The sequence below is a fragment of the Setaria italica genome, chromosome VII (genome assembly GCF_000263155.2).
Source record: "Setaria italica strain Yugu1 chromosome VII, Setaria_italica_v2.0, whole genome shotgun sequence".
Taxonomy (NCBI): Eukaryota; Viridiplantae; Streptophyta; class Magnoliopsida; order Poales; family Poaceae; genus Setaria; species Setaria italica.
The window spans coordinates 11,940,903-11,965,202 of record NC_028456.1 but is presented as its reverse complement, the minus strand read 5'-3'; the positions used below and the strand labels follow the sequence as shown (position 1 = coordinate 11,965,202).

The window sequence follows — 24,300 nt, the reverse complement described above, 5'->3', positions numbered from 1 at the left end:
CAATCCTCACCATCCTTACCTTGCTGGTCTATCTGGAACTACTCGAAGCACCTTGGGCTGTCCTGGCTAACGAAATGTTTAAAGAACTCGATTGGATTAACGTGCCTGCCTGGATACTACTATTATATTGCAATCAAACTTGTTCATGCCCCATCCAGTACGGAACACATTGTGAAACCCCCAAACAAATTCTTTTGTACTCTTTTTATAAAAAAAAATCATGTTAATCCTCCCTGCGATTAATCTTTCCCCTAGATGAGAACACTCACATAAACAGTGGTCGTTTTCAGCTGTAACAAAAACGTACGGAGTACGTCTCATGCACAACAGCAAATTTTTAAACCAATTGTGACCAACTTGACGGCCACGCACGCCACCAATTAACAAAACCACACACGTCGTATAAGCGCCGTACCTCTTATACTACTTAAACAACATACACACAAGAACCTATAAATACACCCACATACAACCCAAACCCAATCACCAAACAAATCAAGTTCAAGCAGCAGCACCTGAGCAGTTGACAGAAGCCAACCGGCCATGGCCACCCCAAAGGCTTTGCTCCTTGCCGCCCTCTGCTGCGCCTGCTTCTTCGCTGCTGTCTTGGCAGCTCGCGAGCTGAGTGACGACTCGGCCATGGTGGCGAGGCACGAGCAGTGGATGGCCCAGCACGGCCGCCTCTACAAGGACGATGCTGAGAAGGCGAGGCGGTTCGAGGTGTTCAAGACCAATGTCAAGTTCATCGAGACCTTCAATGCCGCTGGGAACCGCAAGTTCTGGCTTGGCGTCAACCAGTTTGCTGACCTCACCAACGATGAGTTCAGAGCCACCAAGACGAACAAGGGGTTTAATCCAAATGCGGTGAAGGTGCCTACCGGATTCAGGTATGCGAATGTTAGCACTGATGCGCTTCCAGCAACAGTGGACTGGAGGACCAAGGGTGCTGTCACTCCCATCAAGGATCAAGGCCAGTGTGGTAAGTACAGTTTGGCATAACCATAGACATGTTTAAATGTTTATATTTACTGAAAACAATAATGGTGATCCAAAAAAATGATTACAGGATGCTGTTGGGCGTTCTCGGCTGTGGCTGCCATGGAGGGCATTGTCAAGATAAGCACCGGCAAGCTCATCTCACTTTCAGAGCAAGAGCTGGTGGACTGTGACGTCCATGGCGAGGACCAGGGCTGTAACGGTGGTGAGATGGACGACGCCTTCACGTTCATCATCAAGAACGGTGGCCTTACCACTGAGTCCAGCTACCCTTACGCTGCACAAGATGGCCAGTGCAAGGCCGGATCCAATAGCGCCGCAACCATCAAGGGCTACGAGGATGTGCCGGCTAATGACGAGGCTGCCCTCATGAAGGCGGTAGCTAACCAGCCTGTGTCAGTGGCGGTAGATGGCGGAGACATGACATTTCAATTCTACTCTGGTGGTGTGATGACCGGTTCTTGCGGCACTGACTTGGACCATGGCATTGCAGCCATTGGTTATGGAACGGCGAGCGACGGCACCAAGTATTGGCTGCTTAAGAACTCTTGGGGCACAACCTGGGGTGAGAATGGATTCCTGAGAATGGAGAAGGACATCTCCGATAAGAGGGGAATGTGTGGTCTTGCAATGCAGCCATCCTACCCGACTGAGTAGTCACTGATCCAAATGCCTCACACATATCCAGTACATCCACTTGTTCATGATGATTCACTCTTATGTATCTGTAAACTGTCTTAATTTGATCTGTTATATAATAAGTTTGTGCTTATGTAATGTACTCAAAATATCATGTTAATATTCTTAATGTGCCAAGACTCTGCTCAGTACTAGACGTTCTGTTTATCGCTTTGGAGATTTGGAGTTCTAATATAATATGTTCTGCAATATTTTTTTGTCAGTACGTCTGAGGTTTGGAGCTCCCATATGCTGCTTACTTCATCCGTATGGATGCAACACTGCTTACTGAATGAGCTTCGTGGTCCTCTGAATTCTGCTTCAAGTTTTGATCTAGGCAGTAGGCACAACCAATTTAGTTGCTATGGGCAGTTAAATTCTTCTCTGTGTTGAAATCGAATAACCATACATGCAGGAAGCCTGTGGCATTTCAAGTGCAAGGAACTTTCAGTTTCAATGGCTGTCGAATAATCCACATATTTAAGGTCTGGAAGATCCAATAGAGCAGAGCACTTTCCAAGTATATATGACAAGCAAATTAATGCAGGCAAGTAGCACTTACAATCCACCGACAGAATTATTAACATACAGTACACATCCACAAAATTATGAACTATTAATACAGTATCATTATATCTTGACAATTAGTAACTTGAATACTTTGCGGCAAATTCAGCAATATTCTTGTCAGAGCTCCCTCCTTTCTGCATAGCTTTCTTGGCCTTCTGCTTCCACATAGTGGCATTCGCCTTGTACTTATCCTTCCTATCTCCATCCATGACCTCTTTGATGCACCTTTCCACCTCGTCTCTCCTCAGCAAGCCTTTCTCATCCTTGCGCACCCGGACGCCCAAGCCCCATGCGCTCTCCATGTATTTTGATATGGTTGGCTGGTCTGCCCAGTGTGGTATTGCCACCATTGGCACACCATTAACAATTGCTTCCAGTGTTGAGTTCCATCCGCAGTGTGTGAAAAAGCAGCCTACATGTTAAAATTAGGTCACTAACTTTTTGCATTGCTTATAAGTTGGTCCCATTTTCCTTTGTACATAGAACAATAACCATTTTCCATACCTGTGGCTTTATGTTCTAAGACTTCGAGCTGGGGGCACCAAGAAACAATGAGGCCATGCTGTTTGCACTTGTCACGGAGTTCACAAGACAACTTGTGTTCTTCATTTGACCTCACAACCCAAAGGAATGGTTTTCCAGAATTGCACAATCCGTTGCCAAGCTCTTCCAACTGTGTTTCATCATAGTCGGAGACAGTCCCATATGATACAAGGACTACAGAGCACGGGAGCTGCTTGTCAAGCCAAGCCAGACATGACACACTGCTGCTGAATAGGTTGAAACCATAAGTCTTGTTAAATGGCAAACGGTCATCATCAAGATAAAATGATGGCAAGGTTGGGCCTATTGTCTTTGCGCGCCATTTTAGTGCCATATAATCTGCCTCCTGCTCCATTAACAACACAAACGTGTTAAAAAATCTTATGACAGTGAAGGGGAATAAAAGAAACAGCACTTCTAGATGAAGAATCATAGATTATTGAGTAAAGAAAAGTGATTATGGAAAAGCAGAGTGTGGGAAGCAGCACTGAAGATTCACCGGGGCAAAACAACAAACAGATGCTGGGCATGGTGAGGCCGTGAGGGTAACCTGACCTTGGGTTCCATGTCGTGGAATGAGTTCACGAGCACGTCGTCGGCGTCCTCCAGCCCCTCGAACTGCCGCACGGAGACCTTAAGGAACGCCGGGCACCAGTCCGGCCTCGCCGCGAACGGCGGCACGTCGTCAGGCCCGAGCTCGACACCTAGCAAGCCGCGCGTGAACAGCTCCCTCCCGTCCGTCACCGGCAGCGGCAGCCGCCCCGCCCACACCTCCCCGTAGACGACGTCCACGGAGCACGGTTGCGATAGGAACGCCGCCGTCGCGACGCCGGCCGCCTTCGCCACCCGCCGCGCCCACGGCAGGTGCGGGTCGTAAACGAGCACGCGCACGGGCCGTCCCTCGGCGGCCTCGGACCGGAGAAGCTCCGCCAGCGTCCGGGAGCCGACGGCCTCGAGCTGGCGCAAGTAATCATTGAGGTCCGGGCACAAGGCAGCCCCGCCGTCGTCGAAGCCGTCGGAGATGGCGGCCACGCTGATGGGCTCCCCGGGGGGCGGGATGGTGGAGAGCAGGTACCGCGTGGAGACGAGCGTGGGGCGGAGGCCGTGGTACGCGAGGCGGCGGCCGAACTCGAGCAGCGGGTTGGTGTGGCCTTGCGCTCCTGGGTACGGCATGAGGAGCACGTGCGCGCCGGCGCTGGCGCTCGTGCTCTCCATTGTTGGTTTGGTTCGCTTGTGTCGCTGTGAATGGATCGGCGAATGGGTATAAATAAGCAAGGCGTCGATTGCAGTGGGAGTGGCGCGCAACTTCGTAGGAAGCTCGAATTTTTATTGCATGGATGGAATCATGGAAGCTCCGTTGACTGGGTACTCGCCGTCACCCCTCCTCGTTTCTTTGTTGCTTCCTAAGCCAACAAAAGGCATCACCAGCCTGCTCCGTTGTCGCCAAGGATAATCAACTTTGGAGTGCTGCCGTGATATTTGATTAAGGGTAGCTCCGATGTTTGTTTCGAGAGATAATTGGAGAGAATCTTTCGTCCGTGCTTAATTTTGCACCCGGTGCCTTGATTAAAAAAATTCTTGTTCGACTGGCCCTCTGTTTGCGTCCTCCCTTGACTGCATCCTCTCCTTGGCCTCCTCCACCTCGGCCTAAAATGACAACAGTGCCCACCACCCGTTTAGCTCTTGGATTCTGAAATCTGAACATATCAGTGAATCTGGAGCAGTGACATTCTCATCCATCGCAGATTACTGGCTTTTTGAGGTCTCATTTCCAGCATTAGCTGGAAAAAGGCATAGGCTGATTGGTTGCGGCGGATCTGGATGCCTTGTTGCTGTAGATGACAGAGATGAGAGCATCGGGTTCCTGCTGAATCCTTTGTCTCATCGGGAGCACATTATCCTTCCTCGACTTCCAGCATCGTGCCGTATGGGTTCTCTCGATGCTTGTATTTTAGGCTTGGAAACATGCAGAGTCATTTCTTTTGTTAACCAATTTGTGGCCTTTGAAATCTACTTCAGCGCTAGGGTCATTACTCGTATGCATCTAGTATTTGGGAAGACAATCTGACTGAACTACTATTCCCTCGGAAGATTTCTGGTGCAGTTCTCCTAAACACATGCGGATCTACTTGGGGCTTCATCTTCCAGCACCTCCTGAAGCTGTTGGACTCCGGTTATCATGGGTTCTTGGTATGAGCAACTCTTCTCTACTCCAAGATCAAGATCGATTGTTCTTTGTTGTTCGGGAGAAGAGGATGTACAGCTCGTGGAGCTAGGACATCAACGAGAGAGATGTTGAGGTGGTGGAATTTACTCTGCATTCATTCATTGGTGACATTTGGCAGCCTATTCCCTGGGAAATAGCTCCAGAGTTCTAGAATAAGATCATCCTATTTGGACCTGACAAGTGTATTGTTGTACAAGAGCATGCCATTTGTGGCTTGACTAACTTGAAGGGAAATCACATTTATTTCCTAGGCAGAGTTCTAGAATAAGATCATCCTATTTGGACCTGACAAGTGTATTGTTGTACAAGAGCATGCCATTTGTGGCTTGGCTAACTTGAAGGGAAATCATATTTACTTTCTAGAAAATGATGTGCATGATGAAGAGTCGCAATACTGGCTCTACCAACAGGGAGTAAGAAATGTAGCAGGCGTCAACAATGATCCTACGATTCGCATTATGCAGGTTCCTCGGAATTGGATTTGGTCACAAGGAATATGGTTGTTGCCTAGCTATGAGTAGAGCAAGTGATCTGCCGTGCTGTCTATTGTATTTTCAGACCACGTATTTGTATATAGTACCAATATTTATATTATTAGTGTTCCTCAATTATGCAGCGTATCTGAATTATGAATGGTAAATATGCTGGAATCAAATTGAAAGTAGATTAAACAAAAGTGACATAATTAGATGGCATGTCATAGTCATTCATCACTATAAAGTGCATAGCAGCAACAAATTTCATAAGATAGCATGTCATAGCCATTTATCATTACAAGTTTCATAATAATCGTTAATAGCTATAATCATTAATAAACTAGTGGTAACAATGTTGTTTTATGACGTTTTCGCGGAGTTTAGATCATCACAAAACCACCATGTAACAATGAGTGATGATTTCTGTTTAGCTACAGTGGCAACTTTTATGACGTTCCGTAACTTTGTCACTAAATTTACTCAATGACATTTTCAGCCAGAAACGTCATAGATCTATGACGAAAACAAATATGTCATAAAATTTTCATAATAGATCAACACATTTCTTGTAGTGTAGCGTCTACACAATGTTGTTGACTGTCAGGCTCCTCCAACGGTGAGCCATGGCCTTCTGCCTCCCTTCCCGTCCTAGTGCTGCAGGTTTCAGTAGCGAAGTTGTTTTTCCACTGACCATGCACTCTGGTTTCAAGTTTATTTGCAATTATTTTTGTTATAGTCACTAATGCAAGTAACACCTGTTGAGTTAGCAAGTACATATCCAATCTACCAAATTTTTTGTAGAAAATGGAAATATATTTAGCCTCTACGATAAACGCACACAGCCAAGTTCTTACAGTCTTCAGCTCAATAGTTGATCACAAGTAAATAAAAAGGAGAAATTGGACATAAATAAAAGGAAGTAACCTTAAACAATGTCTATTATTGCTTATCCATCCATTCCTAGTGAATATGCACAATGCGTTCAATGCTTTGCTCGCCAAATGGGCGGTCTCCCTTGTATCCCCACACCATCCATGAGCTCACCGAACACCTCGACACAAGAGCTCCAACTTCCGATGATATAGTTTGAGCTCTCAAATTCTAAAGTCAGTATACATTCCTTGTACCTTACCAATCTTCTGGTAAGGAATGTCAATTCTTCTTTGATACTGGATAACTGTTACTTGCCGAATCAGTATTGTGGTGAATTGAATTGGGAAGATCTATAGGATTAGTTGAGCTTTCAGTTTCATTGCTTTGCACGTTTCAGCAATGATAGTTGTGGTACACAATCTAAGTTAATAGTCTTGCCTGGTGAATAGATTATCTGTTGAGTTAATTTTGAAATTTCTTATTGATTTCTGCAACATCGTTGATGTGTTGCCCCTGTGTATATTGTCTTGCAGACCAAAGCTGCATTCTGTTAGTAAGTAGATATATCAACTGATGGCACCATCTGTCTTGAGATCGGGCACTACATTGGCCAGGCACCATCTGTGCCACGAATATGGGCCTATGGGGTGCTACTAAAGGTTTAGAAGCGAAGATGCAAGAGTCAAAAATTGGTGAAATGATTGCAAGCAGAACAGAAATTGGTGATATGATTGCAAGCAGAATAAGTTGTGGACTAGGATTCAGATATTGGTTGTGAACAGGTTGGGTACTACTAAAGATTTATGTGGTGTTGTAGTTGGCTTCATGTGGATATAAATGGGCTGTACAATACTGTTTTGAATTGGGATAATAGAAAAAGTGAAGTGCAGGTTGATTTTGTATTTCAGAATGCAAGTAATGTGCAATGAACATATCAGGGCCTCCTCTTTTTTTTGCACTCATCATTAGTGATGCATTGTTTTACAAAAAACATGTCACTGACTCTTACAAGTGATGCAATTTTGGATAAAATGTGTCACTGCTATGAACTTTAGTGACGCAAACTCTTATTAAACGCTTCACTAGTGATCTATATTAGTGATGTGGATAGTATAAACACCGTCATTGGTAAGTCAAATTAGTGACACGGTTTATTAGAAAATGCGTCACTGGTAAGTCACATTAGTGACACAAACATTCATAAAAACATGTTACTAGTCAGTCATATTAGTGATGTGGTTTATTAGAAAACACATCACCGCTATTAATATTAGTGACACGAACGTTCACAAAATGCGTCAAAGTGATATTTATTAGTGACGCGGGTTATATAAAATATATCACTGGTAAGTGTTTATTACTGACGGGTTGTGTTTCATGACTAACGTGGATCATAGTAGTCACGCAACTAAGTTCCATTACCAATTATGAATTTAGCCGTCACTAATGTATGCATTTTGGCGTAGTATGTTTCCAAATTTTCTTCTAAAGCCCAAACCAATCACCTCATCCCGAATGACCTGGAATGTTTTGCCTTGCTGATATCAGATTTCATTTTCAAATACAATGATTGATCCAAGTGTCTTCATGGAAAACTAGTTTTTGTTTCCATTCTACATCAAAAAAATTCTACCCCTTGCATACAATAATTTTACATAACTAAAACTTTTCCCACACTACGAGAAATTAAGTATAATCTCTTATGCAAAGAAATCCTATGTCCATATAGATATTTCTTTCTGAACAAACTACTATACAGATCACGTGTATCATGTTTGAAAATCCATTTTGTTTAGAGTCAAGTGCCCATAGGTTCATAAGCGCCCCGTTGGTTCAAAAATCTTTTAGCCTTTGACTTTTGAATGCAACGTTTGACAATTCTTTTTTAATATTCTTCTTATTTAAACATTATGTGCAAATATGAAAGTTTATAAACCACGCTTAATGTATCATTATTTTAAAACAAGTATTGTCAAAAAGGTACTGCAATGTTTGTTGTCTGAAACAAACAAGTGATGCAGCAGCGCCGTTCTTGTGTTGGGCTAGGAAGAAACCACGAAGTGGAGGGCGGAACAGCGGCAACCCATATATGATAGTTGATAGCGGAACGTGAACCTCGAGCTCACGAGTCAAAAGAGCTTGGCCAATCGCCATCAGTCCACGCAAAAATTGTTGACGTTGCCGCGACGGCAGAAGAAGAACCTTGCGCGCCACTCCACTGCCCGACAGCCACGACTATTTAACTCTCCCGTTCACCGCCGCCACACCACACCGTACCGAAGCGAGAAGCCAATAACCGAGGCACCATGAGCCAGCATGGGGCGCCTGAGCGGCAGCACCACCTCACCTTCCTCCTCGTCCTCCTCCTCCGCCGCCTCCAACGAGAGCCGCAGCCTCTGGGGCGTGCACATGCTGCTCCGGCCGGTCACGGGCGCGCAGCGCCACATCAATCCGATGCTCCAGCTCGGCCGCCGCCCCGCGCACCACGGCCTCCGCCCCACGCTCGTCAGCACCCGGTGCGTCCACTCCACCACCGACACGCACCCGCTCAGCCCCTTCCGCGTCGACGCCATTTCCGACGGCTTCAATGACTGCGGCGCGGACGGGTGCCCCAACCTCGTCCAATACTGACGTCGGGTCGGGGACGCAGGCGGAGCTGCTCCGAGCCTCCGATCCTGTGGCCGACGCCGAGGGCCGCCGCCTCCTGCGCGGGCTCGTGTACGACCCGCGCCTCCCGTGGGCGCGCCGGGTGGCGGGCGTCGCGCGCGGCCGCGGCGCTCCTGTCACAGCCGTGCTCCGTCGACCTCATCTACGGCGAGTTGTGGGCGGGGCGGCTCTCGCTGCCGGTGACGGACGGCGTCGAGCTGTATGACCTGCTTGGCGTGTATCTTGGGCACGCCGACGTGACGCCGTTCCCCGCGAAACCGGCCGGGCTGGTGCCCTACGAGCATTCATCATGTCAATAATAAACATCTGGTTGGAATGTGTTTGCTTGCTATCATAACCAGTCTTTAATCCCGATGGAATTGCGCCTTCCAAAATGCTGTGGGAGGCCAAATATATTGCCATTTTTTATGTGTCAGCGCTCAGCAACTATTGTAAAAACAAATTTGTATGTTGTGTGTCATTTACTTATTTTACATAATAATTTTGCATTGTAACTTGTAAGTGCTATTACTTGCAACTGTGTCTATCATGTTTAAATGTGAAGTGCTTCTGTGCAAGGACAAGGAGATCTTATATATGATATTTAGATGTAGATTATCTCTTTTAACTTTTTAAGTTAAACATGAGGAACCTACAATAATTTGAAGAAAACATCTGGTTCTTTAGAATCCATGTATGTTTTGTTTTGTTTGTTGAAGTCAGATGCTTGAAAATGATGTCCCCTCCTCTGGAAAACACAGGAATCATCTATGAAATCCAATAGACTGTAGGCTCTACCATGAAAATATATACTCCCTTCGTTCTACAAAGAGTGTCCTTTTAGACTCGTCCTAAGTTAAACTTTTTAATTTTGACCAAATTTACAATGAAAAGTATCAATATTTATAATACTAAATAGGTATGACTATGAAAATATATTTCATAACAAATCTAATAAAACTTGTTAGACATCAAAAACATTGACATATTTTTATATAAACTTGGTCAAATATAAGATAGTTTGACTTACACTAGTAGAGAATTGACCTTCCATCCAGGTGCTTTGGACCCGGGACTAAAGTGCCACCGAAAGCCACCACAGGGGGGGGGCTTAGTCTCGGTTGTAATGACCAATCGGGACTAAAGCTCCCTCTTTAGTTCCTATTGTAACGGCTAGAAAATATCGCAACGACGCTCCCCCTTTTGTCCCTGTTGGAAATTCCAACCGGGACAAAATCCCTCCCCCTAGTCCTGGTTGGTAATTCCCACCGGGATAAAAGATTTTTAGTCCCAGTTGAAATTTCCAACCGGGACAAAACGCCCACGCGGCCCTGCTTATCTTCTCCTCCTCTCCTTCTCCCTTATCCTCGCGCTCTCCTCCTCCTCTTCCTGCTTTTTCTCTCGCGCTTCCTCTCTACCTCTCCACCGGCGCCTCCTCTCCTCGCTCTCCTCATCACTGCGCCACTGCCGCCCCCTACCCTCCTCTCTCTTCTTTGCCCACCACCCCCTCCCTCCTCCTCTCCCACCCCTGGCCTCCCCCTCTGCTGCCCCTTCCCTTCCCCCTCTGCTCGACCCTCACTGGCAGTGAGGAGCGGCAGCGGGGCGAGGATAGGGCAGTGGCGCGGCTAGGCAGCGAGCGGGCGGGCAACTGGCGTGCGCGGGTGCAGGCGGGCGGCAGTGGGCAAGGGCGGAGCGGATGCGGGCGAGGGCGGGCGACCGACCTTTTTTTATTTTTTATTTTGGAACCGTTTTATCCTGGTTGGTTTTACCAACCAGGACTAAAGACCCCCTTTAGTCCCGGGTGGATGACCGGGACTAAAGAATTCCCTTTTGTCTCGAAAATTTAGTCCCGGTTGGATTTTCGGGATCTATGGCCCTATCCAACCAGGACTAAAGCCGCGTTTTCCACCAGTGTTAGGATAGAACTAAAAGGACACACTTTGCGGGACAGATGGAGTATACTAGACAATCCAGCTGCAACTAGTCGAACAGATTGTGACAACAATCGCTCTCAGTTTCCTTCTGTATAAACTGAAAGGGGCACGGGAACATTATGACTTTGCACCTCTAGAATAGTGCCAAATTGTAAATCTTTTTCCCACATCCAAAACATTTACAAAGTAATCATTTATAGCACATATATCCATGTGACACAATTAGACACATCTGAAAGAACTACCACGACAACAAACATCCATTTATTCAAACTGCGGGCATGTGTATGAACGTGATGAGGCATGACTCATGAGGCATCGGAAGCTGCCTATTCAGTCGGGTAGGATGGTTGCATGGCAAGGCCACACATTCCCCTGTTGTCGGTGATGTCCTTCTCCATCCTCAGGAATCCATTCTCACCCCATGTCGTGCCCCAAGAATTCTTCAGAAGCCAATACTTGGTTCCATCATTGTCCTTTCCATAACCAATGGCTGCAATGCCATGGTCCAGGTCAGTGCCGCAAGAGCCGGTCATGACACCTCCAGAGTAGAACTGAAATGTCATGTCTCCTCCATCTACCGCCACTGACACAGGCTGGTTAGCTACCGCCTTCATGAGGGCAGCCTCGTCTAGCCTTTGATGGTTGCGGCGCTATTGGATCCGACCTTGCACTGGCCATCTTGTGCAGTGTAAGGGTAGCTGGACTCAGTGGTAAGGCCACCATTCTTGATGATGAACTTGAAGGCGTCGTCCATCTCACCACCGTTGCAGCCCTGGTCCTCGCCATGGACATCACAGTCCACCAGCTCTTGCTCTGAAAGTGAGATGAGCTTGCCGGTGCTTATCTTGACAATGCCCTCCATGGCAGCCACAGCCGAGAACGCCCAACAGCATCCTGTAATTATTTTTTTTCGATCACCATTATTGTTTTCAGTAAATATAAACATTTACACATGTCTGTGGTTATGCCAAACTGTACTTACCACACTGGCCTTGATCCTTGATGGGAGTGACAGCACCCTTGATCCTCCAGTCCACTGTTGCTGGAAGCGCATCAGTGCTAACATTCGCATACCTGAATCCAGTAGGCACCTTCACTGCATTTGGATTAAACCCCTTGTTCGTCTTGGTGGCTCTGAACTCATCGTTGGTGAGGTCGGCAAACTGGTTGACGCCAAGCCAGAACTTGCGGTTCCCAGCGGCATTGAAGGTCTCGATGAACTTGACATTGGCCTTGAACACCTCGAACCGCTGCGCCTTCTCGGCGTCGTCTTTGTAGACGTGCCCGTACTGGAGCATCCACTGCTCGTGCCTCGCCACCATGGCCGAGTCGTCACTCAGCTCACGAGCTGCCAAGACAGCAACGAAGAAGCAGGTGCAGCAGAGGGCGGCATGGAGCAAAGCCTTTGGGATGGCCATGGTCGACCAGGCTCTCGCAGTGGCTTCCTGCTTTGCTTTTAATTTCTTTTGGTGATCGGAACCGGGTTGTATGCAGGGTATATATAGTTGATGGTATGCATTTAATTAAGTAATGTACGGTGCTTATACGACGTGCCTAATTAGTTTAGCTGGGTCAAGGTCCTCGCTCCCAAATGGTATAAAACTCTTGTGCAGGAGACGTACGCTTTGCTGCACCTGTGAGAACGACCACATGGATTCAGCAGAAATCGACAAAGCAAATTCTTTGGAGTTTCCACAAGACTTTTCACGACCAAATCTTGGGTAAATGTGATTGAGCGCAAGGTATACTAAACTATACAGGGACATACGTACGTGTTCATCCACTGGATAGTAGTTGTTTAAATATCCAAAGTGTATGATCAGGTCACAGGTTCATATACAGTACAACAAAACTGAAATTTGCAACTATCTGGGTAGATTTTATTTTTCTGATTCCATCCATTCAACAAAATAATAAATTTTATAATTTATCAAGACTAATGACGCCCCTAATATCAACAAATGCCTTTGCAAGTTAAAAGCACCCTTGAAAATCAATATTTTTCTATGATAACTTCGTAAGGATATGATTTTAACTGAGGATAACCTAGCTAAGCGTAATTTGCAAGGCAGCAGGCAATGTTGTTTTTTGATTGCCGTTTCGCTCATGCCGTGTGGGCTATTATTCAAGCAGCTTCAGCATTACATCAACCTCGTAGAGCTTTATATATGCTAGCCCCGTCACAATGAGGGTTCAAATTCTTGGTAAATACATTTTGCAAAATTTCCCTAGTAAATCGGCACCTATAATTTCTTGTTTTTCCTGGATGCGTCAAATAGAATTTACAATTAAATTTGAATTAGTATTTTATCTAATACGCCTGTTTTTGCATGTGCTATACAACGCTTGCATGTGTCTCCTGGTTTGTGTGGGGGATGAGCGGTGTGATAGTGCCATTTATTGCCAATTTGCTATGTTTGCCTATTGTTTATTGACACGTGACCTTATCAATTTAACGGGAGGACGTCTCTTTCGGTGATGATGTCATCAGTAAAAAATGGTTCTACTTTATTTAAATGACCATGACTCTCACATCAAGTGTCAATTTTTAAATATGTTTATACCATTGTGTTCCTTGCAATGGGATTTAAAAAATAAGATCCATATTTGATATGTTTTGAAGCTGTTTTAAGTAACTGGTAACTTATATTGATTATATAGTAGCAACTTATGTATATAGGGTGTGACAACTTTATGTATCAACATATGTATAGACTATGAAACAACTTCTATAGATATGGTGTAATAACTTATGCACCTGTAATATATCAAATTTACATAGAGATTATGTATCAACCTTTAATCTTATATTGTACGTCTACTTGTCTAGTAGAAAATTTATATAGAAATAAATGCGCCAACATATGTGAAGAATTGTGTAACAACTTGTGTGCAGGTAGTATAACAACTTATGAAGTATATGCCTGGTAGTAACTTATATAGAGATAATGTAGTAACTTATTTAGTAACTTATTTAGATATTGTAGGGTAAAGTAATATGACAATAAAATTATTGTTGCAATAATTTATGTACATAATTTGTTGAGAGGTCTACAAATAAGTTGTTATATGCTTAATACACAAGTAGCTACTATGTATTCAATATAAATTGCTAATAAATAAAAAAATATATTCTAAAATATATGCATTATGGATCTTGTTTTGTAGATTCTTATTATAAGAAATGCAGTGGTGCAAACGGAATTGAAAATGGACCTTCAGAAAAAAGTTTTCACATTTTTTAAGTTGAAACGGGATAAGAAAAACGTGGACCGCAGCAGCCCACCCTCCCATCAGGCCGTAGCAGGCCAAATTAGTAGCGCGCTCGTGCGACTGGTTGTCAAATAACTTTTTCCAATTAAATAGATATTTTCTTAATTATTTACACCGGGTCCTAAACGGGTCCGGGTCTTCCAAGCCTAACCAAGCCCGGCTCTGGATCCCATCTCTTCTGCGGCTGGACCGTTCAGTTTGCGTGAGGAGGTGTAACAACCCGTAGCCGCCGGCGAGATCGAACCGGCACGTGAGCAAGATCACGGGAAATACAGATGATCTCTGAACGGGAGGAGGAAGACAACCTCCTTTTCCCTTTCTATTTTCTTCTTTCTTTTCTGTTCCTTCCTGGTGGCGTGCTGCTGCCTCTGATTTATAGAGCGGGCTGCTCACCTGGGCTGGTTCTCGGGTTGTAATTTGGGCCGACGAACTTGATAGCTGATGGGCCCAGTAACATAGTACATGGCACTGCCAGGGCATGACATTGCCACCACCCTGAAACACAGCTTGTCCACAAGCTGTCGTATTTAGGAACTGCTTGCACACAACATCATAGCATCTGGTCCATGGATAACTCCCATTGCAGCACTTGCATTCACATCCAATCCATTGCATGACACGAAGTTGCATGATGCCTGGATCCCACTGCCTTCGAATGTGTTGTAGTTCTTGGTGCCTCATTCCAACAGAACACCTTAATTGGAAGTACAGAGCTGCAATCACGATGAATGAAGACCCCACTTCCTGGAAAATATTGCAATTTCTCATGACAATGTTTCGCATAAATCTTGAGCACGGACATCAGCTGTTGAACACCAAAGAAATCACATGATACAATATCACAGAACTCCTATAGTATCCCTATTGCTGCCGATAGTGATGACCAGAGCTTGAGGCAAATCAGCGGTGCTTAATAAGCGGCCATGGGGAAGAAGAGAAAACAGGGCACTGGAAACTTTTCTGAGTTAGCTGCTCAACTCCTCCTGAACTAAAATGATTCTTCATGCATACTGGCATTTTCTTAAGCACTGTTTCATTAATAGCTCTGGTTCATAGCTCAAACTCTCCTTGAGCTGATTCCTGTTTCAATAGACTCCCACAAGATAGACTGAACTCCACCTTTCCCATTTGTGCTATTATAGACCATGATAGGAGCTCGTAACCAGCTTGTCCATTGAGAGAAGACTCAAGAGAGAGACATCTATGCTCCATTGCTCCTTCCCTGTGTGGCAAATTCCTATCTTTAATGCCATAACAATATCTGCAATATTTTAGTCACTAGCCTCTTCTTGAAAGGAAACAATTCTTATCCATTCTATGAAGAAGCTTGATCTTGTAATAAATAACATTCCATGTTCTTCAGCCATGAATACCAGTAATGTCTTGACCTCATCAGATTGAGGGAGATAAGGACTCCAGCCATTTAGGAGATCTGAGCTAGAATTGTTATGGATACCTGATGTCGCCGATCTCGGAATTCCAGGATCCCATTGCCTAATACACATAGCCCTCTTGTGCTTCAGATCCATCAGACATGCATCATCATATATTTCAGACTTGAAAGCTTTATTGTTGGGATGATGCCGCAGATTGAAATCACCTAACATCCATGATTGCATTCCGTTGATTGCTTCACAAGCATGACCTGCTTCTTGCCTTATATCAAGCACAGCCAAGTCACTGAATATACATCCTAAAAGCTGATAACCGGCTGTGCCTAATTCATGTGCCATATAACCCTCATCTGTTAAACTAGCCTCTACCTCACCTATTTGTGTTCTAGGCATGTGCAACTCTATCGACTCCAAGTCACCAAAAGAATCAGACCATTTATTGACTGGCAAGAGAGACATACTGTTGCCCTCTTGTGGTGCACCTTTTGTTGATTGTTGGTACGTATCCCACCTGACAATCTGATTTGCCTTCTTGTCATCTATGCCCTCTATTCCTCATGCTAGCTGCTTCAAGAATCCATCATGCACAGCAAAGTCGGCTGGCATCTCATCCCATACAACTCTGTTGGGCATTCCTTCAAACACCTCATACACGGTATGACTGGGCAAACCGTCAGTGAATGATTCACCAGCTGGATTCCTCTCCCCACCAATAGCCAGATCCTGCAACAACCCATGCAAGTCGAGGTCATGCCCCGATCCCTCATCCCAAATAACATCAACACAAGGTGGTACATCAAGCCCCTCTTGTACTGCACTATCCCACACCACTGAAGCTTGGAGAGGCACTTGCTTTTGTTCTGCATACACCCTATCCTCACCAACAAAGGTATCTGCACCTAGAGCTAGCTTCTTCAGTAAACCGTGTTGGTCGAGCATGCCTTGCACGTCCTCATCCTAGACCACCTCAATAGGCACTTTATCAAACACCTCATGGGCATCTGGAATTACTTGACCCTCAGAAAACCAAGTTATGGAATTACCTTGCTCAATATCTGAGTTATCCAACTTGCCAATCTGCTGAGGCATTTGATCGAACACATGGTGGGCACAACACATAGCAGGTTCCTGCAGCAGGATGCGAGTGCCTGTACCTCCCAAAAACAACTCTCTCGGTGAAGATGGAGGATCAGAGAGCTCAACCGCGGTCTCCTTGCCGGTCATGGCGTGGCTGCACATCATCTGAGCGGCTGCTGCACCCATGCCAAATTTTTCAAGCACGAACATAACTAGAATGCCAGAACACGACCAAAACCACTCCAAGTAACGCCGCCACAAGCCTCCAGAAGACCGCACGTCGCCACTCGAGCGTTGCTGCCCTCCCTCTCTTCACGCAGACCTCGTCACCAGAATAGAACGGCGCCGAAGAAAAGGGATACGGAGTTCCGGACTTCCAGTATTGGGGAGATGGATATGAGATCGACTTGGGCTGGCAGGGGCTGGGCTGGGGAGGGCCGGGCCCATTCAGAACCAGGTGGAAATAATTAAGAAACTATCTAATTATTTTTTTTGCGGGAAAAAATATAATTAATTGATGGTGTGCTTTGAGATTCGTACAATTTTCTAAAAGAGGTGTACTTGAGCAGTTCTCTTAGATTGTTTTAGTGAAATTCTGTAGTTTTACAAAAAAATTATCCAAATCCTATTTGAGTTGTACCCCGTGGTAAAGCCAAGATTTCTGGTTTGCCTTTGGTGGCTAGTCGTTAAAAGAAACTATGGGAATTTTTCTATTTTAACCTTTTTAAAACTTAAATTTTAAAAATAATTCATGACAAATTAAATTTTCAGCAAGTAGCCTTTTTGTCACGCCAAGTTCGACGACGCGACTCGTAACTGAGTCATGCCGCGTGACCAAAATGCTCCATTGAAGTAAATTATACATGGCGCTGACGTGGCCTGGCGAGTCAAAGGCTAGTCACGCCAAGGACCTGGCGTGAGTGACCAGCTCCCAGCCTGCTAGCTTCTTCTGGGTGCCAAAAATTCAATTTACTTAGCCTTATTTTTTGCTCCTCTATTTTAATTAGCTAATGACCTCTGAAATTTTTCAAACTTGGCAAGTATAATGTATATACTATAATATATATAGTATATATAGTGTATATGTTCCATTTTAAGTGTTTGCACTCCAAACTATGATGTAGAAAATGAAAGATTCAATTTTTAAATAGAATAAGTGTTATTGAGACTTACTTGTACTAATAGCTTGATTCTCAAGTGCCATGCAATGATGCGTGGAATATCCCCTGACCAATACACGGAGGATAAGCTTAGAACCACGCTTAGCTCTTCATTTTGCCATCTCGTAGCGTTCGACTTATATAACGCGCTGTAACTTTCGTCCGGGATCAAGTTCTTGTTCTCGGTAGTGTCCAAAATCAATATCGAGAATACACCGGCCTGTACTGGAAATCTCTCTCTAAAATCCGTGCCAACAATGCCATGGTGGTTGCCTGCGCTGATGTGCCTTTCTCGATCACATTCTCCACCCGTGTATAATAAAGGTTCAGTTTCTGAGCTGAAAATGATGTAATAATAACTTGATGTGCCAACTATTCCTTTTATCTAAAAATGTATAATAAATGTGTTTAACAAAAGAAAAAATGATTCATTTGCACTTGATGCTTAAAAAGTGGATATATAGGAGTTATTATTTAAGTTTGCACCGCCGATGCTTAAATATGTGTTACCAAACACCCCTTTACACGCCATCCACTAGGATTAGCCTTAGGGTGGGTTTACTTCGAGCTTCACGCAGTCCATAGGAAACGAAATGAAAGAAAAGAAAAGGAGGCTAAACGGTTCTTTGGTTTCTTCATCTCGGTTGGAGTACTCAAATTGATCCTCGGCACTATCCATTAGTAATAGTACTATATTTACTATGAATCCGTACAAAGGCACGTGCTCTATTCACATGCTAATGAAGTGCTAGAAGTAGAACTCTATGTTTATTTTGAATGTATACTCCCTCTAGGCTCTAACCTGAAACATAAGAGATCGTAAATTTATTTGGAGTCAAGCTATTTTAAATTTTATCAAACTTATATTGAAGTAACACTTGCGGGTGCTTAATTGGCCTATAGAAAATCCATGCAGTAGAATCATGGTCTCATATGCATTATTGCATGGTACTTGAGAATTGAGAATCAAGCTACTAGTATAATAGGCAAAGTGTCAATAACACTTCTCCTATTTAGAAATTGAATCTTTCATTTTCTACATCATATTTTGGAGTGCAAACACTTAAAATGAAACATATACACTCTATATATTATACCTGCTAAGTTTGAAGAATTTCGGAGGTCATTAGTAATTAAAATAGAGGAGGAAATAAGGCTAAATAAATTGAATTTTTGTGCACACGAAGAAGCTAGCAAGCTGGGAGCTAGTCACGCCATATATGGTTGCCTGGCTAAGGGGTGTTTGGTTCTTTTAGAACCTTCTAAAATTCCTATCACATCGAATAGATACTAATTAGGAGTATTAAATATAGATTAATTACAAAATTATTGTACAGATGGAGGCTAATTTACGAGATGAATCTATTAAGCCTAATTACTCCATGATTTGACAATGTGATGCTACAGTAAACATGTGCTAATGATAGATTAATTAGGCTTAATAGATTCGTCTCGTGAATTAGCCTCCGTCCGTCTGTGTAATTAGTTTTATAATTAGCTCATGTTTAGTCTTCCTAATTAGCCTCCGAATATTCGATGTGACATGAATTTTAGTCCGAACTAAAGATCCAAACACCCCTTAACTCAGCAATCACGCTAGCTCCTTTGGCGCAACTAGCCTTTGACTCGTGAGACCACGTCAGCGCCACGTAAAGTGACTCAGTTATGAGTCGCACTATGGAACTTGTGTGACCAAAAGGGCTACTTATTGGAAATTTAGTTTATTGTGAGTTATTTTAAAAATTTTAGTTTTAAAAAGGTTAAAATAAAAAAAATCAAACTATGGACCCACAAGTGAAGTACCAAAATAACAATGAAGTGAACCTAACAGCGGAGGCCTCGATTTCAGCTTTAGCAATTAGCATTACCTTCTTTCTCATGACTCCTTTGCTGATTCCGCGATCCAATCAATCAATTCTCAAGTTTCAATAATTCCACGAGAACCATGTTATTAGGCTACAAAGGAATTACTCAAGATAGATGGAGGCAAGATTTTGGTCTATTTACAACTTTTGCAGCTAGAATGCTGTTGTTCCTTTCAGCAATTCGCCATCTGATCACTTCCTCTATACGCTCAGTAGTGGTGACCAGAGAGGTATCTAAATACAGCTTCAGTGGTGGAAAACTGCATACACATCTTTTCAAAAGAGACATGTTTAGTGGAGATGTACGTAGATATGTTCACATCATTACGTAGGTGCACATACGCCTAGCAAATTTCTTTTCACATTTGATCACACAGACACACAGTATATCCTTTTACCACAGTTCTTCAATAATGGATCGATGTGAATAAGATGTTCTCCTTTCTTCCAGGCATAATCGTCATACCTGCAAAATGTAATCTTTGGCTATGTTACCAAACTATGGACAAACAAGAGAAGTCAATGCAAGATAGAATCATTTTCCAAGTGAGAAAGGAACCTTATATACTACTGATTTGGAATTATCTTGAGAAGCTCAATGTCAAATAGCAGAGTTTTGTCTATCAAGCCTTGATTCCGTAGAACAAAATCAAGAGCTCTTTGTCCCTGGAAGACAATTGTTAAATGTTGAACCCGATTCAAACAAACACTGATGAGGATAACTTGTGAAATCAGGAAAATGCTTTACCGAGAATGTCGTTGGTTTTGGACCCAACTTGTTGTAGTCATTATCTGGGTACCCAAGATCCGGTGGTACGATTATCCTAAAGTGGGTGAGCAATTCAATAGTACATTTTGCAAGTTGCAAGATGAACTTTTGGAAAATGCATCGAAGCCACCTTACCTCCTAACTCCTCCGGGAGCCATGCCTGATATAGCCTCCTCAAAAGCTGGTATGACCTACGTTGTTAAAAAAAGGAAGGTACCAATGAGACAGGCACTGACAGAACATTCCCTTTCATACAGTGCTCACAGAACTGCAAAACCGTTAGTAGTCTGTTTCACAATTATCCTTTGAAATTATCGTAGCCAATGTTTTGGAAAAGGATCAGTTTCAGTTATGGACATGGTAATGTAGCACTCTACCAAAATTGATTGGTAGTATGATATGAAAAAGGTGATCAGTACTGCCTAAAGTAGTAAATTACCTGCCCTGATCCAACCTTAAACTTGAAGAAGTCTTTGTCACCACCCTGACATTTATGATTGCAGAATGATGTATCAGTTAAATTGGGACGAAAATATGCATGTATGCTTCCCATTTATCGTGCACTTTTCTTGGAGTATTGAAATGTGAGCTACACCATTTGAGATTTGAATTTAAATTATGAAGCATAGCACACTCATAGGCACAAAAAAATCATGTCCATCATAATTAAACATCAACAACACAATTCTTCTGATCACTTCAGCTAGTTCAATAAATCAAATGATTGTTTGAACTTGTAAGAAAGCTACAAAGACTCAATTTTCTGTAAAATATGGTGGCAATTGATACCTCAAACGAACCACCTTTGGTCTTGTTCCGAGCTTCAAAAATACGACCATAGTATCCAATTGTATAGCCATCCCAATCAACCTTGAGGAGTAAACAAATTCAAACCTTCATCAGGGTTGACGCTTGGCACAACTCTACAGATAACACATGTACAGCATCGAAATGAGCTACATGTACATTCATATGTAATGGGTTGTAACTCACCACAACAGTCTCCCCATTTTTTGGGGAAGGGCCATCACCAACCCGCAAGTCCTGTAGTTTTGTCATGACAATAATGAATGCAATGTTCTGATCGTTTAAGCATTCTATAGGAAACAAGAAATCAGCGGATGGCGGTAAGGGCACCTTGTACTGGAGTCCTGATTCTGTTTCAGTGTAATCTGGATACCGCATTTTTGTCTTTCCATAATCTTTACCTCGAAGTGCAGGCACTGAAATTGGATTGTTGAGTAAGGTCTGATTGCCTATTTTTAAGATTGCTTCTACACTTTCTTGTTAGAACAACAAATGCACACTAAAGAAGCTTGAATACATAGCGGCAAAGCAGTTAGCCATATATGTCACCCCTCTGTTTGTCTCACACAGTACAAAGAGTTTCAGTCATACAAATATACTAACTGGATCATTCCAATGACGACATGCCAACAGAAAGCTATTACTGATTGAAGATCATATGGCCTTGTCTGTAATCCAATGAAGATAGGGAGACTTACTATCAGCAAATTCAGCTTTCGCTGCTCCCTTCTCAAACGTGTACTGACAGGAGCCTATGCCAATGGTGATTGCTGGGATCAACATCAGTCTCCTTCTGTCCATCATAAAACCTGTACACGAGTAATTCAGGATAGTCTTAGTGGAACCCAAGTAGCGTCTACACAGGATTTGGATTGCATATTGCTTTCATCTATGAAATACAGTTTGCGAGGGAGTTTCTCCAAATTACTTGTATCTATTTCGTTGGTATGCATAGCATCTCAATTCAGATTATAAATTACATGAGGTAAATTCCCCTCTGAAATTAAGTTGTGAATGAGTCAACATTCTGACTGTATATACCTGAATCGACATGGCATATGAGAAAAAATGTTCTAATCCCACTATTTAGCGAGATCAGTATTGTGCCCAATTCAGAATGCCGATCATCAATCAGTTCAAGTTGAAGCTGAAGCCACATTACAGAGAGCGTATAGCAAAGTTTAATTTTTTTCCCCAATCCTTATTATTACAATGCATAGACGCGAAAAGGTGATTGCACATTGACTGCTTCCAGTTACTGCTGGCTGCGGAGAATAAACAAAACAGGCCACACAAGACTGACAGGATAAGGTTAGCGCCTAGACTGACCTGGCGTGCTTGGCGCCCCGAGCTTCGCGAGAACCACCATAGCCTCACAGAAAGGGAGCAGAAGGTAACACTCCACGGCGCAGGAAGATGTATTATGCCCTGGAGCATTCATTTCCACAAGCAAAGATTTGGATTTGAGGGCTCGCACAAGAGATGGATTATACAGAGAAAAATCAGCAATCCGTCCATGCAAGCAGGAGCTTACTCACCAAGGAAAGAGGGAATCAGTTATGCCGGTCTTGGTGGATCACCACTGCACGCACCGTTGAGGGAATGAGACGAGAGAGTGAGAGATAGAGAGGTGGAACCGCGGTGGTGGAAGCAAGCGTCTTGGATGGAGGGAGACGAAGAAGGGTGGAGAGGCCGCTAGAGCTGAAACGGAACGAGTGGTCCGTGGTCGACTCGGTTGGGTCGCAACTTGCAAATTCGCAATGGCTCCAGACTCCAGACAGAGTGTGCCTTCCAAGCAGGAAGCCAGGACCAGGCCCTCTTCTCCCCCAAGGCCGCAATAATTGTTTTTTAATAACTATTAATTTCAATATTTAATAAATATTTTTATATTATTAATCGAGTTATATTTTAAAATCTAATCGTTTAGTGTACAGACCATCTGTATCATTTAACATTCAATATTTAAATATTGGAAGGCGCCGTCATGCTGATAGGCCTGAGTGCTGTGACGGAAGCCTTTTCTTATGTCAAATATAGTTATGTGCCTATTGTAATATGAAGAAAAATTAAAGGACTATATCAACCTTGTATCCTCCGGATACTTTATGCAAAATTCCTCGGCTCTCCTTTTAGGATCTCTTTCTAACAAGAGAGGAGGAAGAAACACCGTCGTCGAAACAGTAGAAACAAAGAAACTCGAGGGTAGTCAGTCGCTAACCAGCAAGGTTTTGTTGTCAACACATACTATGTTATAGCCAACTATGCGACAAAGTAAGACTCTCTTGCATAAAGAGGTTATACTAATATAGTCCAATTTATCATAAGCTTAACATCTGAAAAAACAATCAATTTGTTATTAATATGGGCCATAAATAAGTTGCTAGAGATGTTTAAAAAAAAATTGACATGAAACGACTTTTATAACCGAACTTTGCCAGAAATTAGAAATGGAATTTTAACACATAAATCTTTGTAATATGGACAAAAGAAACATTTACGATGCTTGCCACTTAGCAAACTTGGAAATGATCGACGTGTTGGTACAACTTAGACAAGTTTAGTTAAGTTTTATACTTTGGTTCACCACAATTATACTCTCGAAAGAGGATCCTGTACTCAGGAGCTCCTTGTGCTCCCATGCACCAGGTAGATGACATCCATTGGATGCATCTTGGATGGATGAGATGAAACCAATGTTCGATGATGCAATTTGCATTTTAATCCCTGCGCTTTCCCCAAATCTAACCCGCAGTCCACATAGACATATTGGTTGCATCTGGACCATCCACGATTCCAATAGATGTACCAAATGCACGGGAGCACCGGAAGCTCCCGGACCACCTCCCTTTATTTTTAAAGTGTAAGTTATTTTGACTTCTTTAAATTTATAATTTTTTCTATGCACTTAGATATAGGTGCAATGTTTGGATATATAATACATCTAGAAAGTCAAAACGATTTACAATCTATCTAGAAAGTCAAAATAATTTACAATCTAGAGCAGCAAGA

The 24,300-nt window shown here is 43.3% G+C and overlaps 4 protein-coding genes and 1 pseudogene across 4 annotated transcripts; 2 read left to right on the top strand and 3 right to left on the bottom strand.

The window, feature by feature from the left end:
- The first annotated feature begins 507 nt into the window (after window positions 1–507).
- On the top strand, window positions 508–1,732 carry LOC101778458 (senescence-specific cysteine protease SAG39). The gene is made up of 2 exons (XM_004975123.2): window positions 508–979; window positions 1,067–1,732. Exons 1-2 carry the CDS (start codon window positions 544–546, stop codon window positions 1,651–1,653), a joined length of 1,023 nt encoding a protein of 340 aa, XP_004975180.1. The 5' UTR covers window positions 508–543; the 3' UTR covers window positions 1,654–1,732.
- A 399-nt stretch (window positions 1,733–2,131) lies between these two features.
- On the bottom strand, window positions 2,132–4,038 carry LOC101778061 (UDP-glycosyltransferase 74F2). The gene is made up of 3 exons (XM_004975122.2): window positions 3,343–4,038; window positions 2,749–3,133; window positions 2,132–2,656 (listed from the first exon to the last, which is right to left on the bottom strand). The coding sequence occupies exons 1-3, from the start codon at window positions 4,000–4,002 to the stop codon at window positions 2,319–2,321; spliced, it is 1,383 nt and encodes a 460-aa protein (XP_004975179.1). The 5' UTR covers window positions 4,003–4,038; the 3' UTR covers window positions 2,132–2,318.
- Window positions 4,039–8,679: 4,641 nt separating this feature from the next.
- LOC101764416 (crocetin glucosyltransferase 2-like) lies at window positions 8,680–9,329 on the top strand. The gene is made up of 2 exons (XM_022828480.1): window positions 8,680–8,969; window positions 9,014–9,329. The coding sequence occupies exons 1-2, from the start codon at window positions 8,680–8,682 to the stop codon at window positions 9,327–9,329; spliced, it is 606 nt and encodes a 201-aa protein (XP_022684215.1).
- Window positions 9,330–11,272: 1,943 nt separating this feature from the next.
- Window positions 11,273–12,364, bottom strand: LOC101764005 (annotated as a pseudogene).
- Window positions 12,365–19,741: 7,377 nt separating this feature from the next.
- Window positions 19,742–23,059, bottom strand: LOC101777636 (peptidyl-prolyl cis-trans isomerase FKBP19, chloroplastic). The gene is made up of 11 exons (XM_004975121.4): window positions 22,830–23,059; window positions 22,621–22,719; window positions 21,990–22,100; window positions 21,622–21,707; window positions 21,478–21,528; window positions 21,274–21,354; window positions 20,924–20,968; window positions 20,620–20,675; window positions 20,464–20,539; window positions 20,275–20,381; window positions 19,742–20,181 (listed from the first exon to the last, which is right to left on the bottom strand). The coding sequence occupies exons 2-10, from the start codon at window positions 22,658–22,660 to the stop codon at window positions 20,283–20,285; spliced, it is 645 nt and encodes a 214-aa protein (XP_004975178.1). The 5' UTR covers window positions 22,661–22,719; window positions 22,830–23,059; the 3' UTR covers window positions 19,742–20,181; window positions 20,275–20,282.
- Between the last annotated feature and the right edge of the window lie 1,241 nt (window positions 23,060–24,300).

Excerpts from the sequence above, each read along its gene's own strand:
- LOC101778458 (XM_004975123.2), top strand. The coding sequence starts at position 544 with ATGGCCACCCCAAAGGCTTTGCTCCTTGCCGCCCTCTGCTGCGCCTGC. Across the intron at positions 980-1,066 it reads CAAGGATCAAGGCCAGTGTG|GATGCTGTTGGGCGTTCTCG; the intron begins GTAAGTACAGTT and ends AAATGATTACAG.
- LOC101777636 (XM_004975121.4), bottom strand. The coding sequence starts at position 22,660 with ATGGTGGTTCTCGCGAAGCTCGGGGCGCCAAGCACGCCAG. Across the intron at positions 20,969-21,273 it reads CCAAAGGTGGTTCGTTTGAG|GGTGGTGACAAAGACTTCTT; the intron begins GTATCAATTGCC and ends CATAAATGTCAG. Across the intron at positions 20,382-20,463 it reads CAAAACCAACGACATTCTCG|GGACAAAGAGCTCTTGATTT; the intron begins GTAAAGCATTTT and ends ATTGTCTTCCAG.
- LOC101764416 (XM_022828480.1), top strand. The coding sequence starts at position 8,680 with ATGGGGCGCCTGAGCGGCAGCACCACCTCACCTTCCTCCTCGTCCTCC. Across the intron at positions 8,970-9,013 it reads AATGACTGCGGCGCGGACGG|GCGGAGCTGCTCCGAGCCTC; the intron begins GTGCCCCAACCT and ends TCGGGGACGCAG.
- LOC101778061 (XM_004975122.2), bottom strand. The coding sequence starts at position 4,002 with ATGGAGAGCACGAGCGCCAGCGCCGGCGCGCACGTGCTCCTCATGCCG. Across the intron at positions 3,134-3,342 it reads TCCACGACATGGAACCCAAG|GAGGCAGATTATATGGCACT; the intron begins GTCAGGTTACCC and ends TTAATGGAGCAG. Across the intron at positions 2,657-2,748 it reads CTTAGAACATAAAGCCACAG|GCTGCTTTTTCACACACTGC; the intron begins GTATGGAAAATG and ends TTTAACATGTAG.